The 14,405-nt window shown below is 49.8% G+C and overlaps 1 protein-coding gene across 1 annotated transcript; it reads right to left on the bottom strand.

The window, feature by feature from the left end:
* Positions 1–8,358: 8,358 nt before the first annotated feature.
* Positions 8,359–13,676, bottom strand: LOC121453907 (steroid 17-alpha-hydroxylase/17,20 lyase). The gene is made up of 8 exons (XM_041660936.1): positions 13,380–13,676; positions 12,127–12,265; positions 11,763–11,992; positions 10,849–10,935; positions 10,311–10,526; positions 9,839–10,008; positions 9,176–9,279; positions 8,359–8,773 (listed from the first exon to the last, which is right to left on the bottom strand). The coding sequence occupies exons 1-8, from the start codon at positions 13,674–13,676 to the stop codon at positions 8,481–8,483; spliced, it is 1,536 nt and encodes a 511-aa protein (XP_041516870.1). The 3' UTR covers positions 8,359–8,480.
* Between the last annotated feature and the right edge of the window lie 729 nt (positions 13,677–14,405).

Genomic DNA, 14,405 nt, shown 5'->3' with positions numbered 1-14,405 from the left:
ATGAAGATTGTCTCTTCCCTCGAGTGACCAAGTTCAGGGTTCAGCTAGAGACTGTATTTGCTCAGAAGCCCAAGACAAGGCAACCTCAGTTTTCAGTTTTCTGATTTTTTGTTTGTTTTCAGTTTCCTGCTGTTTTTTTTTTTTTTTTTTTTTTTTTTTTTTTTTTTTTTTTTTTTTTTTTTGAGACAGGGTTTCTCTGTGTAGCTTTGGAGCTTATCCTGGTACTTTGTAGACCAGGCTGAACTTGAACTCCTAGATTAACTTGCTTCTGCCTCCCAAGTGCTGGGATTAAAGGTGTGCACCAACCAGTTTCCTGGTTTTAAGTATTGAGAAATTTGACTCTCGGAGGGAGGGAGGGAGGGAGGGAGGGAGGGAGGGAGGGAGGGAGACAGAGACAGAGAGAAGGAAGGAGGGAGGCTTGGCTGAGTGCTAGCTGTTTCTTGCTGAACCTGAAGAAGGGCTATGGTTGGGAGGTGTTTGGGTTTCAGGTTCCAGCCTGGGTGCAAGTGAGCCTTAACCAAATGTGGTGGAGCGATCTGTAATCCCAGCATTTGGGAGGTGAACGTTCAGAGGTGAAGGGGAAAAAATCATAAAACAGAAGGACATGGCTGCTCCTAGGTATGGTGGAGGAAAAGGTTTATTGTGGACAAAAGAGAGAGCATGGTTGGAGGCAGGGACATCTGGGAGAGTCCAGAGTGAAGAGGGCCAGACCAAGTCCGGCCATCTGAGGAGAGCGAAGAGCCTGGAAACGGGCACCAAGAAGCTAAGAGGGTAAAAGAACTGGTGTAGCCAAAATGGCGGGATTATATAGGAAGAAGTAAATGGGCACCTGGGCCGTTTGTCCCTGGTTTGAGACCTGACAAATTCAAGGTCACCCTTGACTATACAGTGGTCTTAAGGCCATCCTCTGCTCTAAATGAGACTGCCTCAAGGTCCATGCACGTACATGTATAGACATATGTAGGACTGGAGAGTCTTTAGTGGCACCTGCCATGGGCTAGGCTTCGGGAAACCAGAGATGCCCGAGAACTGTATTGTCTTCAGAGTGGAGTCCTGGAGAGGGACGAGGCACACAGTACCATTAGTACAAACTGGGAGATGAGGGCAGGCCTCCTGGTAAAAGTGACTCCATGGTTGCCAGGGGCAGAAAGGTGCTCAGGGAATCTTAGGCACCTATAGGATCCTATAGGTTACTGGGTGCTAAAAGATTGAGTGCTCCCTACTGCGTGCCAGGTGCTAAAAAGCACAAAGGCTCAAGAGGTCCACCTGGGAGCCACGTGGAGCGCGGTGTGGAAAAGCCGCAAGCAGCGTAGTCCTGGGTCTCTGCATCTGGGAAGTGGCCAAAGATGAAGCCCAAGGTAAACAGGTAATAAAATGTCCAGGTCATACCTGCCTTTGTCCTGTTATTACTCGGTGGCTGTGGACCCGCGCCGAGCCTTGTTCAACCATTGGCTGTGGACCTGAGATGAACGAGCCTTGTTCAATCATTGGCTGTGAACCTGAGCCTTGTTCAATCATTGGCTGTGGGCCTGAGGTGAGCCTTGCTCAAGCATCTTCACAGTTTCTTAACCCTGCTACAGCTCCTCAGGTTGTAATTATCCCTGCTCTGTCAGTGGTAAGGAGGGGAAGACATTCAGAGATCCAGGATCTCATTGCTGATGAATAGCAGAGCCAGGATTTGAAGCCAGAACTGTTGATCCCAAAGGTCAGACAGCGAAGAGCTGCAGTGTGCCCAGAAGCCACGTGAGGTGACTTCGCAAATATGAGGAAATCCAGGAAGGGCCTGTTGAGTGTAAAACTCCCTGAAAGGCGAGGCAGGAAACATTTCCTCAGCCACCCTCCCAGGCCTCACACCTTCCAACTTACCCCCAGGGAGAAGCAGGGCTTCTGTAGGTCTAGGTGGAAGTTAACTTCCTCTTTGGCTGGCTGGGTGTGGTGGTGCGCTTGTGGTCGGAGCACTGGGAAAGCAGAGGCAAGTGGCTTCAATGAGATGGAGGCCGGCTGAAGCTCTCCAATGAAGCCCTGTCTCAGAAAACAATACAACAACAACAATAGCTCCCATAACAGTCAACTCACACAAGGATGGCATGACCCTTGGAAATGGTCAGAATCTCAGGAGTTAAAACTGCGCGTGTGCGTGCGTGCGTGCATGTACGCACACAGTGCTTCCTCCAGAGAAGGTAATAAAATTGCCAGTATTGGGGGGGATTTTTGGTTGGTTGGAAATAATCTACTCACCATAACCCTGATACTGCCACTAGGAAAAGTTACAAAACACCCGTGCGGGAGCCAGAGGCGTCTGTCTGGCCTCTTATTCCCAACTCATTTCTTGGCTATCGTCACTGCCTGGCTCTTAAAAGCGGGTGGGTTCTGGAAGTCTCATTGACAAACCTCCCAACCCAGCCTACTTCTGAGACATTTGTGTAAAGCCCTCAGGCAAAGACAATTTTTTAAATGAAATCTTAATATGGCCAATGTTTATTGAGGAACTAAACATGCTATATAAGTCCGTACTCACCTCAGAGCAGTGCTGAGGAGACTTTACACAACACCGCAGCCCACATCCACACGCCCACATATTATAGATGGGAAACCTGGGGTATAAGAAAGCCAAATAAGTGTCTATGGTCTCTAAATAGCAGCACTGAATTTGTCTCCATAGACTGGCCTTGTCACTTAGAAGGGACTTTCCTGCCCACACAGCTCTTATCCTCACCCAAGCCTCAGAGTGGGCAGCTTTTGTGGAGTGAGCCCTTCCATATGACAACATGGCAGTTCAGGAAGTCAGCAGAAGGAAAGGATGTAGGACTAGGACTGAGGGGCCAGGGACCATTGTCTGAGTATTCTCTCTCCCTTTCCCAGTGTCCCCCACTCTGGTCCCCTGCCATCCACAGTTGTATGACTGCAGAGAGTAGCCGTCACTTTGGGTTTCATGGCCACCAGAGGCCTCAGGAAACACTAACTTACACATTCTCTCTGGGGAACACCTACCCCCCCCCCCCCGCCCCAACAGAGGGCCCTGTGGGAAGTGTTTTTCTCAAGGATAGGAACTGTGGGGGAGGGTAACGGGGTGTAGCTATTTTAGCTTACAAGAGTTAATTATTATTAAATGTTCAAAGATTTTAAGAACTGCTTATTAAACAGGCAATAAAAGTCTAAGCCCATGCATGAATATATTGGAAACGGTAATGAGTATGCAAAGTGAGCCGATTCCTGACATTCCATGTTAGTGTAATCTATGCCCCGAACATACAGAGGGCGTTCGTTCTTTGCTGCCAAATGCCCACAATAAAGTTTCTGTGACAGACTACATGCCCAGCAATAAGGTTATAGTGGAGCTGCATGCCAGACAGCGTGTGATCCTGCTGTGGCGTAGGCTGCCTACCTACAAGGCTGTATAGGTACACTGATGTTCACACGTGAGGGAACCACTGGTGATGTGTTTCTCAAGGACGCCTTCCTCCACGCCTCCAGGTAATGCAATCCGGTTCACCTCTGCATGGTCCTGGGAGCCCTCGTCCTCTCTCTGTCACTCCAATCCCCTTCCCCCATCTCAGAACAAAGGAAAGTTACTGAAAACTTAGAAAACCTAGTTCTGCATTCTTGGCCGCTAAACCGGCTTCCTCCCCTGAAGTTGCTAGCTGCCCAAGTCCCAGCCTAAGCACTCAGCTTTTGACCATACTTGGGCACAAACCCAGCTTGTGGGAGACACATCATCACCCCTCACCTACAACCTATAGAACTTTGTTGTCCTGGCTGGGGTTTGTGACTCTCTGGCCTTGATCTCTGGGATCAGTGAGTTGGGCCTGGGAGTTGCTTTGCTCAATATATCAGTCGTTAAACCTTTTCAGTTTGACTTGATCTGGCTTACTGCATCAGTGGAGAAGCTTATTGTAGAGAGGGGCACAGAAAACCTATTAGTTGGCAAGCACTAAAAATTGGGTGTCCCTCCCAAACTGGGGTTAAACATTGATTTACCATCACTTTGCTGACTAAGCAGTCTGAGGACTGAGAGGTAACAATGGGGGGACTGGGGGCATGGCACAGTGGTAGGTCACACACCTAGCATGCACGAAACCCTGGCTCTGACACTCAGCACTGAAGGGAAAAAAGAAAGATGAACACGGTGGCACATGCCTGTGATTCCAACATCCCCAGATATGTAGTGGATTTGAGGCCAGCCTGATTTTTAGGAGACTCTCGAAACAAGCAAATGAAAAACTAAAAGTGGAGCCGAGTTTTAATCCCAGCACTCAGGAGGCAGAGGCAGGCAGATAGATTTCTGTGAGTTCAAGGCCAGCTCTGGAATCCTGCAGAGCGGATTCCAGGACAGCCAGAACTGTTACACAGAGAAATCCTGTCTTGAAAAACCAAAACAACAAAGTAAACAAACAAAAAAAACTATAAATGGGCTTCCTTCTGAATATTTCCTGTTGATCAACACTGGATTCAGGGCTAAGACTCCTGGTTCAGATTCTGGGCATTGGATAGGGTGCTCTGGTGCATGTAACTGGTTTGCTATGTACTCATATGCAAGAAAATGAGAGGGCTCAGCCTTGAACTCTGGGAGGAAGATCATATTAGCAGTTAGGACCGAATCCTGGGTCCTGGAACAGTAAGAAACCAGCTTGCTGGCCACCTGTCTCCAACTGGCCACCTAAACAGTCAGAAACAGTGCAAAGCCGACAAGAGACAGCACCATGTGTTACCTTAGGAAGAGGAACAAAGGGAGCCCGTGAAACTTCCCACCAAGTCCATCTTTGGGGTCCTGAGGTCTAGGTTTAAGTAGAAGGCAAGTGATGCACATAATAGATAGTCCTGGCTGAGGTGTGGTCCTACCCACCTTCATTGTCTTGGTTTCAGTCCATGAGAACTCTTTCTAGGAGACAAGTTCCTCCTCTGGCTAGCATCAGGCTCCAGCCTCCTCCTTCCTTTTCCCAGCCTAAAATTCCTGGGGAAATTGAAATTTCTTGGGAACCGTGTTTCAACAGTTTGAAAGCCAAGGCTAATTCGATTACCGGAGTCTAAGTCTGGGAAGAAGGCATTTACTCTGAGACACAGAGAAGTCAGGGATTTGACGATTCGGATCAGCGGGTTAAAGTCTCCCATTCCAGGCTCCAGTCAGGACTTGTGCCATTATTCTCCCAAAGGACACAGTTTCCTCTTGTTGAGTCAGGCGCATCCTCCACTGCTGTGGAGAACACAGACTTCCTGCTCATTTGCCCGTCTGTTCATCGCTAGCTCATCAAGTGTCTTTCGGATCTGAGCAGATGTGAAACACTTAACCTCTCCCCCTTCCATCCCTAGGAAGTCTGGCCCTCTCTGCAGCCAGCTGGGAGAGAACCTGCAGAGGGAAGGGGTGACCTCCAGTTTAACTTCTCTTCAGCTTGGTGTCATCACCACCTCTCCCTACAAGCTGCTTGTGAGGGTCAGTTGCAGATCCCACAAGCTCTCCCCCAGGCTGTTGAGCAGGGTCTAGGGTCTTGACGAGCAAGGCTGATGTGGGAGAGTTGGGGTAGAGTCAGCTACAGCTGCGCTAAAATCTCTCTCAAGAAAGAGCACTCTGTGACCTAGCTCCTTGAAGTTTCTTCAACTTCCCGTTGGCAGCTTAGCCAGGCAGGATCGTAGGCATGTCCCTGACTTTTCCAGAGGTGAAGGACCCGACTGCTAATGATTTGATGCTGGTCTGGCTGGCGTCAGGGATCTGGGAATGGGGCCACTTTCTAGGCTAAAAGTCAAAGGTTACTGTCTTCCACAATGGCTGGGTCGTCGTGTGTTGGCTGGCCACTGGCCAAGGTCTGAAGATGCTGCATTCCAGCGGGGGAGATGGATTACTGTTACCGAACAAGACTTGGTGACCCGAGTTGGGATCTCTAGGACCTGCATAAAAGCCAGAAACAGTAGCACAAGTGTCTGTTGTCTATTGTGTCTATGCTATGCACAATAGCATAGCATATCCCAAAATCATAATGTACCCGAACCAAGAGACAGGTGGTAGAGACAGGAGGCTCACCCGACGCAGGTCAAGTAACTCATAAAGCAGTGAGCGCAGAGGATACCCAGTCGCAAACAAGATGACTGCCACATGCATGCCCACACACATACGTGTACGCACACATATACGTGTTGTGATTTTTTTTATTGTGTTCTGACAAATAAAGCTTGCTTGGAGTCAGAGAAGCAGAAGAGCAGCCACAGTTATTTCCTACCTCTTCCCTTCCTCCATCCAAAAGTGTCAAGCCCCTGTCTCAGCTCTGCCTTATCACTTCCTGTCCTCTTTCCAGTCATCCAAACCTCTATGGTCAGCTAGTTGCTGCCTCTGCCCTCTGACTCCAAGCAAGCTTTACTGGTCAGAACATGACGAAAATATCGCACAACACATACATGCACGTACACATATGCACATACACATGATGCCAGTTTCAAGGACTAGCTCCATCTAGCTCCATCTTCCAGTAAGGAGGCATCTCCAGCTCCTGGGGCATTCTGAGTGGGGAGGGGAGAGGAATCCAGGTGTGCTATTTAGAAATCTTTCTCATGGTGGTGTTTACCTGAGAGGAAGAAGAGGAAGGACCCATCCTTGTGGACCAAGATGGCATTCTTCTAACGGACCCAGTCTGGGTTATACGTGGTCAAAAAGCCAAATTTATGAGGCCCATGCAGTAAAAAGTATAGGTCAGAGTAAACAAGATCAGCAAGTCTGCTTTCAGACGAAGACTTAGTTCTGCTAGCCCTCACCATCCTCCTGGCTGTAGCCGTGCCCCAGACCCCCCTCCACACATCCCATTCCCATGCTGGCACAGCAGCCTCCTTCCTAAGTGTCCCTGAAGCCACCAGGGGGAGCCCCCAGAATGACAGTAGAACTGGGAGTGATGACGTGGGCAAGCCTGGACTCTCAGTACTTCTGAGGTGAATGGAGGCAAATCAAGGTCAGCCTCCGCCACATAGCAAGGTGGAGGCTAGCCTGAGCTACATGAGACCCTTTCTCATTGCTTCACTAATCCGCTAGTGACTTTTTGTGTGTTTGGGATAGAAACTAAACTCCCTGCTCCTTACAACGGTCCCAGAGGAGCTGGCCTGCCTCCTACGCTAGCCCACCAGAGGCTGCCCCACCCCCACCCCATCTACTGTGCTCTGGTCATGGTGTCCTTGAGACCATTTCCTCTGCTTCTCCTTCAGAGCTGTCACTTTTCCCGCATCCTCACCTGCATCCCCAGGACTCCACTTCAAGGGGCCACTCCCCACTGTATCATGTCCAGTGTCATTGATGCCAAAGCATTGTGAGTCTGAAACTCTCACTTACCTGTCAGTCTTCACCAAATTTGTGTGTGTGTGCGTGTGGTGTCTCTGGGACCACCAAGACCTGCAGAGTGATGATTCCCCACAAGACGAGGAGATAGTTTGGTTCAACACAATAAGTCACTGGTGTTGGATCAAACTTGGTCAAAAAAGTCTACTGACCCCAAGTAGATTTTTTTTGTTTGCTTGTTTGTTGTTGTTGTTGTTTGGTTTTTCAAGACAGGTTTTTCTATGTACCCTGGCTGTCCTAGAACTTGCTCTGTTGACCAAGCTGACTTCAAACCCAGAGATTCTCCTGCCTCTGGGATTAAAAGTGTGTGCCACCACCACCCAGCTCCAAGTAGTTTTATTTTAGGTATATTTAAGCACAGCACAGTTTGGTGAAAACTTTTCTGGCGATGATTAACTATATCCTATGTGCACTATAAAGTTTATACTTTATATACTTATAAAGTTTATACTTTATATTGAAACTTTGTAAAGTACATGTGACGCGTCCCATAAAGATGACTGACCACATGGGATAGGTTCCGTAGATTGACAAGCTCACAATGAGGGTCTAGGGGAGGATCAGGTGTGGTCTCGGCCATACAGATATTGTAAAGGTCATCAGGCTATTAACTGTGTCTGCTCCCAGCCTTCTGGGCAGATAACAGATTATACGCATCTCCCTTTGAAGGGACAACCCTATGTGTTTAACATTCCTGGTTGTATCCCCCCCCACACACACACACAGGCTGAGTGTTTGAGTCAGAGAATGGCATATAGTGTATACTCAGTAAAATGTTTGGAGAGGTGTGCAAGATGGCTCATCAGGTCAAGGCTGCCAAGCTTGATGTCCTGGTTTCCGTCCCTGAAATGGACATGGTAAGGAAAAGATCAACTCCTCTGGGTTGCTCTTTCATTTACACACACACACACACACACACACACACACACACACACCCCTCTGCCACACAAAATAAATAAGTCCATGTTGGTTGTCTGAATGAGTAAGCAAATGAGTAAATAAATAGGCAACCCAGAGACTTTCATTGGAAAATCTTTAATTTAGGCACGTCATCCTCCACTCTGCAAGCCAGGTAATGGGGGCAGGAGTCAGGAAGGATGTAGAAGATGGTGGGAGCGGCACCTTTAATTCTGTGCTGTGGGCTGCACAGCATGGGACCAGGAGACTTTAGTTACGACCTCCAGGTGCTAACCTCTGCCTGGGCATCCTTCCATGCTTGGCGGACCGTGAGCTTCACTCTGAAGGGGTCGATCAGAAAGACCACCTTGGGGTCACCCTCCAGGCTGGGCAACTGCCCATCGTCGGGCACATCCAGATCAAACCTCTGCAGCAGACAGGCCATGAAGAGGAAGAGCTCTTGGCGGGCCAGAACCTCTCCGACACAGGAGCGGGGCCCGGCTCCGAAGGGCAGGTAACTCAATGAGGGTGTGACGAGATGGCTTCCAGTCGGGTCTAAGAAGCGTTCTGGAGACGACAGAGGGAAGCGTGAGCCAGAGGCCAAGCTTTTTCCCAGAGAACCTCAACCCACTTTTAGACCATGAGGAAATTAAGTATTCAGGAAGGATGAAGAGAGAGGAAGAGGTTGCACCAGGAGAAAATGCCACCATCCAAGAGAAGAGGTACGGGGCTACTGGGAGACAGATGCCTTGCAGACTTCCCACAGAAGTGATTTGAGGAGTTGGAAAGTCCAGTTATGAAGAGTTGGGGCAATCTCCAGGAGAATGGGAATGGCAACAGGCCTGTGGGATGCAGCCAAGAATTTTCTAGTAGCAAGCCTAGTGGGCAGGAAGGAGGGTTGGCCCAGTGAAGCAGAATCCAGGCTAGCTGTGTGGTCCAGGGGCCAGGCTGGGGCAGACAGACACTTACCGGGCAGGAACTCATCTGGCTGCTCCCACTCCTCCTCACTGTGGTGCAGCGCCCACAGATTGATGATCACCTGTGTGTCCTTGGGGATGGTAAACTCGCCAATGCTGACCCAGACAAGGAGAAAGAAAAGAATAGTATCTTCCCCTTCCTGCTCAGTCTCAAGACTCCCCTGGGGAAAGAATCTTCTAGGCCTTCATTCTCACTCACTCCTCAGTTTCCGGCTTCTGCCAGGGTTGCACCTAGATCCAGCCTTATCGGCTCGTTAAGTGCTTGTCTCTCAACCTTATGTATGTGGACATTTGTGCTTGTCAGTACATGGGTGTGCCTCGGAAGCTGGTGCATGTGTGTGTGTGTCTGTGTGTCTGTGTGACAGCTGTCTGATGAGATTGGAACATTGAGCACCCTCTCCTTCAGTCCAGACCCGTGTCTCCAGGGCACCAGTAAGTTTGGAGGGAAAGCAAGATGGAGCTGTAGCTTAGTCCGTGGAGATCAGGGTGGCTGCAGATGCAGCCGTTAGGATGGCTAGGGTGGGATGATTGACAGCCATTACCATTTGACAACAGGTTGATGAGCAGCTCAGGGCAGGAGGGACATGGATCGGGGACAAAATGGGCTAGCTAAAGGTTGCATCCTAGGCTGAGTGTCTCGGTGAGAAAGACGTACCTTGAGTCAATGTTAGCCTTGTGGGGGATGAGTACGGGGGCCACAGGTCTGATGCGAAGCACTTCTCGGATAGTGGCCTCGAGCATGAGGAGGCGATATCGGTCATTGAAAGTTGGTGTGCAGTTGAAACCGATATTCTGGTCAATCTCTTTTTGGATCTTCTTTATCACCTGAGGACCAGAACAAGGTCACGTGACCAGGTTGTTGTCGGCTAAGATTGAGGTGGGCTTAGCAGAACCCAGCGGTCACAATCCCGACAAGATTCTATCCAGTGATGGCTCTGCAGCCTAGACCTTGTTTCTAGAAGACGGGGCAACATTAACACAGGGTCAGAGTCAGCCACTGCTTGTATGAGAGGCGGAACAGGGTTATCTGCACAGAGGGTTCCAGGCGTTGCGCCCCAGCCCCTCCCCCCCTAAAATGGGGCTGGTTGGATTCCACGGAAGACAAGAGTGAGGAGACGCTCACTCACCTCGGGATTGTGGAGCAGGAAAGCCACAATCCAGCGCAACACCGAGACAGTGGTCTCTATCCCAGCCCCGAAAATGTCTGCCACCGTGGAGAGGATGTGCCTGTCTGAAAACGCAGTTGAAGCCTGGGCTTCGCTGCTATTGTTGTTGTCTGCGTTCATCTTGGCTTGGATCAGAATGTCCGTCAGGCTGGAGATGGCGTCGCTGCTGAATTTCTCCTGGAGTGGGAGGTGAGGATGAGGAGGGAGACCCACCTCTATAACCCTGCCACGCTCTGTCTTAGACTAGAGACAGCAAGGTTCCCTGAACTTGAGAGTGGACCTGTGAGCTTGCAGAGGCAGCGGGAGCCCTGGGTCCCTTCTAAGACCTTTCTCCATTTCTCACTTTTCCACTTCCATTCATGGACAAGTTGGTTCCTAGCGGTAGCGTATGATGTGCCAGGCCCCTGCCAGGCCCTGGAGCTCTTACAGTGTCTACAGTGTGCCCGGGCCTGCTCTCACCACACCCTAACCTCTTATTTGCCTCTGCCCTAGCTCTTACCTTGCAATTTTCCAATATTTTAGACAGTACTTCATCTCGAACTTTAACATAGCTCTTTATCGTGTCCAAGGTTTTATTGGGAAAAATCTGGAAACAGAAGAAAATGTCAAATCCATCTATCCAGCTAGGAGAATTCTTCCTGGAAGTAGACCTTAGTTTTCTCTTTAAGAAAATACTCCCCCCCCCCCCCAGCATGGAGCTTCAGCCGGGAAGGCAAGATAACGAGAGGATGAGATTACATGGCCAAGAAGGACAACTTAAAATATTGAAGGGCAGGGGGGACTCCCCATCCCTCCACATTCAATTCACTAAGCCCCGACAGCTGTGCGCCCTCTCTTTCCCATAGAACTAAGGCAAGTTCCTCAACTAGGTTCAGCCTGTTTTTCTCATCTAGACCAAGAGGATAATTTGACATACCTCCAGGGGGAACCTAATGATTAACAGCATGCTCGCTGTAGGCACATGGCAATTGGAAAATAATAAGAGTATAAATATTAAGATACAGGATTTAGCCAGGCGGTGATGGCGCACACCTTTAATCCCAGCACTTGGGAGGCAGAGGCAGGCAGATCTTTGTGAGTTCGAGGCCAGCCTGATCTATAAGAGCTAGTTACAGGACAAAGCTACAGAGAAACCCTGTCTCAAAAAACCAAACCAAACAAACAAAAAAAGATACAGGATTTAAAAAGAAGAGCATCACAGGACATGTTATAGTCCTAGTACTTGAGACTTGGAGGCAGGAGGAGCTGAATCTCAAGGTCATTCTCAGTTACAAGGTTAGTGAACTGTCTGCGGCTGCAAGAGGCACAGCAGACAGTGGCTGTTGGCTGAGTGTGATGAGAAAGATGGTCGTGGGAACCGGAAGCACTGGGGACACTATCCCGGTGGGATCCGGAGTGGAGAGGTGTTCTCACCGTCAACCAGGGAAATATGTCCACCAGGTTATCGTGGCCCAGGCCATCCAGGATGCCTTCTGTAAAGGTCTTAATGGTGGTCAGGATCGGGTCGTTGTTCTCGTAGGAGATGCTGAAGCAGATGGCACAGATGATGTTGGTTACTGCCATGAACAATGGCTGGGACAGATCGATGGACTCCTGGTTGTGGGTGAGCAGCAAGTCACACAGTGAGCTGGCTTCCTGGCAGACTGGGGAGAGAGGGAATGCTAAATACGTCGCCTCTCCACCAGGGCCCACTTCTCCGGGATGGCCACTGGGTGGCAGCAGCCGCTAAGGAATGACTGGACCCAGCTCCCAGCCCCAGGGCAAGCTTCTCACTCACTGATCTTCTCCAGTTTCTGGTCACCATCCCTGAACAGGGCAAAGGTGCTGAGCGCCAACTTTCGGTGCAGCTGCCAGGTGCCACTGGAGTCAGCAAAGGCGATGCCTTTTCCTTGGTCCGACAAGAGGCTTAGAGTCACCTTTGGAGAGCAGGCAAGACTGTAGAAATTATTAGGCAACCCCTGGAACTCTCTGTCTTCTCCCTGGACCTGCAGGGCTGACTTGAGGGCTGCTCCCCTCTTAATAGGACGGCCCTAAAGCCCTCCTTACAGTTCCATGAAAGGCGGTAGTGAGGAGATAGAAGGAGCCCTGAATTTGAATGCAAGAGTTCTGGGGTTCAGTTTATCAGTAGGGTGCCCTCTGGGCCTCTCTGCTTAGGTTTCTGACCAGGAGCAGGCAGCTATGGGCGGGGAAAGCTAGGCATACCTGTCTTAAGGACAGGAAGACTGGAAGATTTCGCTACCTTTCCCACATGTTTGAGCTGTCTCTTCTGAAAGGCACCTCCAAAAGCACAAAGGCCCAAAGTCTCCCTCTTACAGCCCCACCTGGCCCAGCCTCTTTTATTCTTTTGCTTCTGAGAGGAACCCCAAATCTGGGAAAGCCCAGTAGTGGGGCAGGCCACTCTGGCTGACTGGCCTAGGGTAAATGATTCTATTTTGGTCTGCTCAAAGCTGAGGCCAGCTGTGCCTTATTGGGGTGTTCAAGGGAACCCTTGCAGCAGGGTCACGGGAGCAGGGGTGTTGTTTGTAGGATGGCTACTCAACAGTCAGCACAATAAAGTCAAAGGCCTTGAGATACTACTGTATGTCCCTGCTCCCTGTCCCCCCCCCCCACCCAGCTATCTGTGAGCCAAAGCCACATGCTCAGGGAAACAGCAATCTTAGCCCCCCCCCTCCCCCGGTTACTGGGGCCAGCTGCTTCTCCCAGCATCTTCCTGTGGACGATGCAACCATTGCCCCTATTTTCCAACAAATGTAACAGTCACACCTATGGAGAACTTTAGCTTTAGGTCTGGGTGATGGGCTTTGTCAGTGTGATCTAGAATGACTATCTCATACTAGAGGGAAGAGTTAGGGCTCCCTAACTCTGCAGGTCCCTGCACCACCTTCCTGGACAAGCCACTCAAGAGGTCTCCCTCCTTCCCAGTTTAGAGATTGGAGAAGGTCTGCGGGAGAGGTCCCACTAGTCCGGTTTTGGAAAAATGAAGAACTATACGATCCCAGGGGCTGAGAGGGAAGGGTGGGCCCTGCTTACCATTTGTGGCCGACCGGAGAATTCTTTTCCTTTCTTAACGAGCACTTCCTTGGCCAGCTGATACTGGCCGATGATCACTGTAGGTGTGGTACCCAGATAAAGAGAATAAATGGGACCATATCTTTCCTGCAGCTTGAAGAAGTTGACATGCATATGCCCACGTCTGGGGAGAAACGGCAGGCTGCCCACAATGGGCAGGAATGGGAGGCTCTTGGGGTACTTGGCACAAAGTGTCTTTGACTTGTGCCAAAAGAAATAGGCTAGGATGAGCAACAAGAGAGCCACAAGTTCCCACATGGTAGCCGGATATCGGCTGATAGTCAGCTTGGAGCGGAGAAGCTGCAGCGGCTCTGGCCAGGAAGGAGGACTTTTAAAGACGTCCCTGGTTGTCACCTTGAAGTTGTGTTATCTCTTGGCCGGTGAAAGTTTATCCTGGAATGAATTCAAGCCTGAGTCTTCACCCAGAAAAGGGAGAGAGAGGGAATGTGGCCTCCTCAAGGGCTGGCCCAACTTCAGGACGAACCCCCGGAGGAGGAGCAGGTTAAGGAGCAGATCATCCCCCTGGGGCTCCTGCGTGACAGAACATCCCAGAGGCAAACGGTATCACAATGAGATCAAGGTTTCAGAGCCTGCATGTTCTTATGTCAAAAGTGCTGCATAGACAGTAATAATGTCACCAGGTTGCAGCAAGTCAAACCCGTCCAAGGCACTTAAATCTTATTATTTAATACCTGACAAGAATGAGCTTCCAAAGGCCAGTCTGTGTAAGGCCACATAAGACAGTGATGACAAGGGCCCAGATGGCCTCAGTTTTGGTGGCTGCTCAGGTATTCAGAGCGTCAGCTCAAGCGCCATTTCAAGTTTTTGTTCAAATCTAGCTTGGTCACTTTCTAGATACATTGTCTTGAGTGAGCTACTTAACCTTTTCTGGGAAAAAATCATTTTATTATGTTACTATATATAAAACATAAAGCGTATCATTTAAAATACTTTAACTGAGGGCTGGAGGGATGGCTCAGCGGTTAA

This window comes from Microtus oregoni, unplaced genomic scaffold (genome assembly GCF_018167655.1).
Source record: "Microtus oregoni isolate MIOR12 unplaced genomic scaffold, Mior012 000012F_ref0000307, whole genome shotgun sequence".
Lineage (NCBI taxonomy): Eukaryota > Metazoa > Chordata > Mammalia > Rodentia > Cricetidae > Microtus > Microtus oregoni.
The sequence above is the reverse complement of the archived record's forward strand: the minus strand, read 5'-3'. Positions and strand labels throughout refer to the sequence as shown.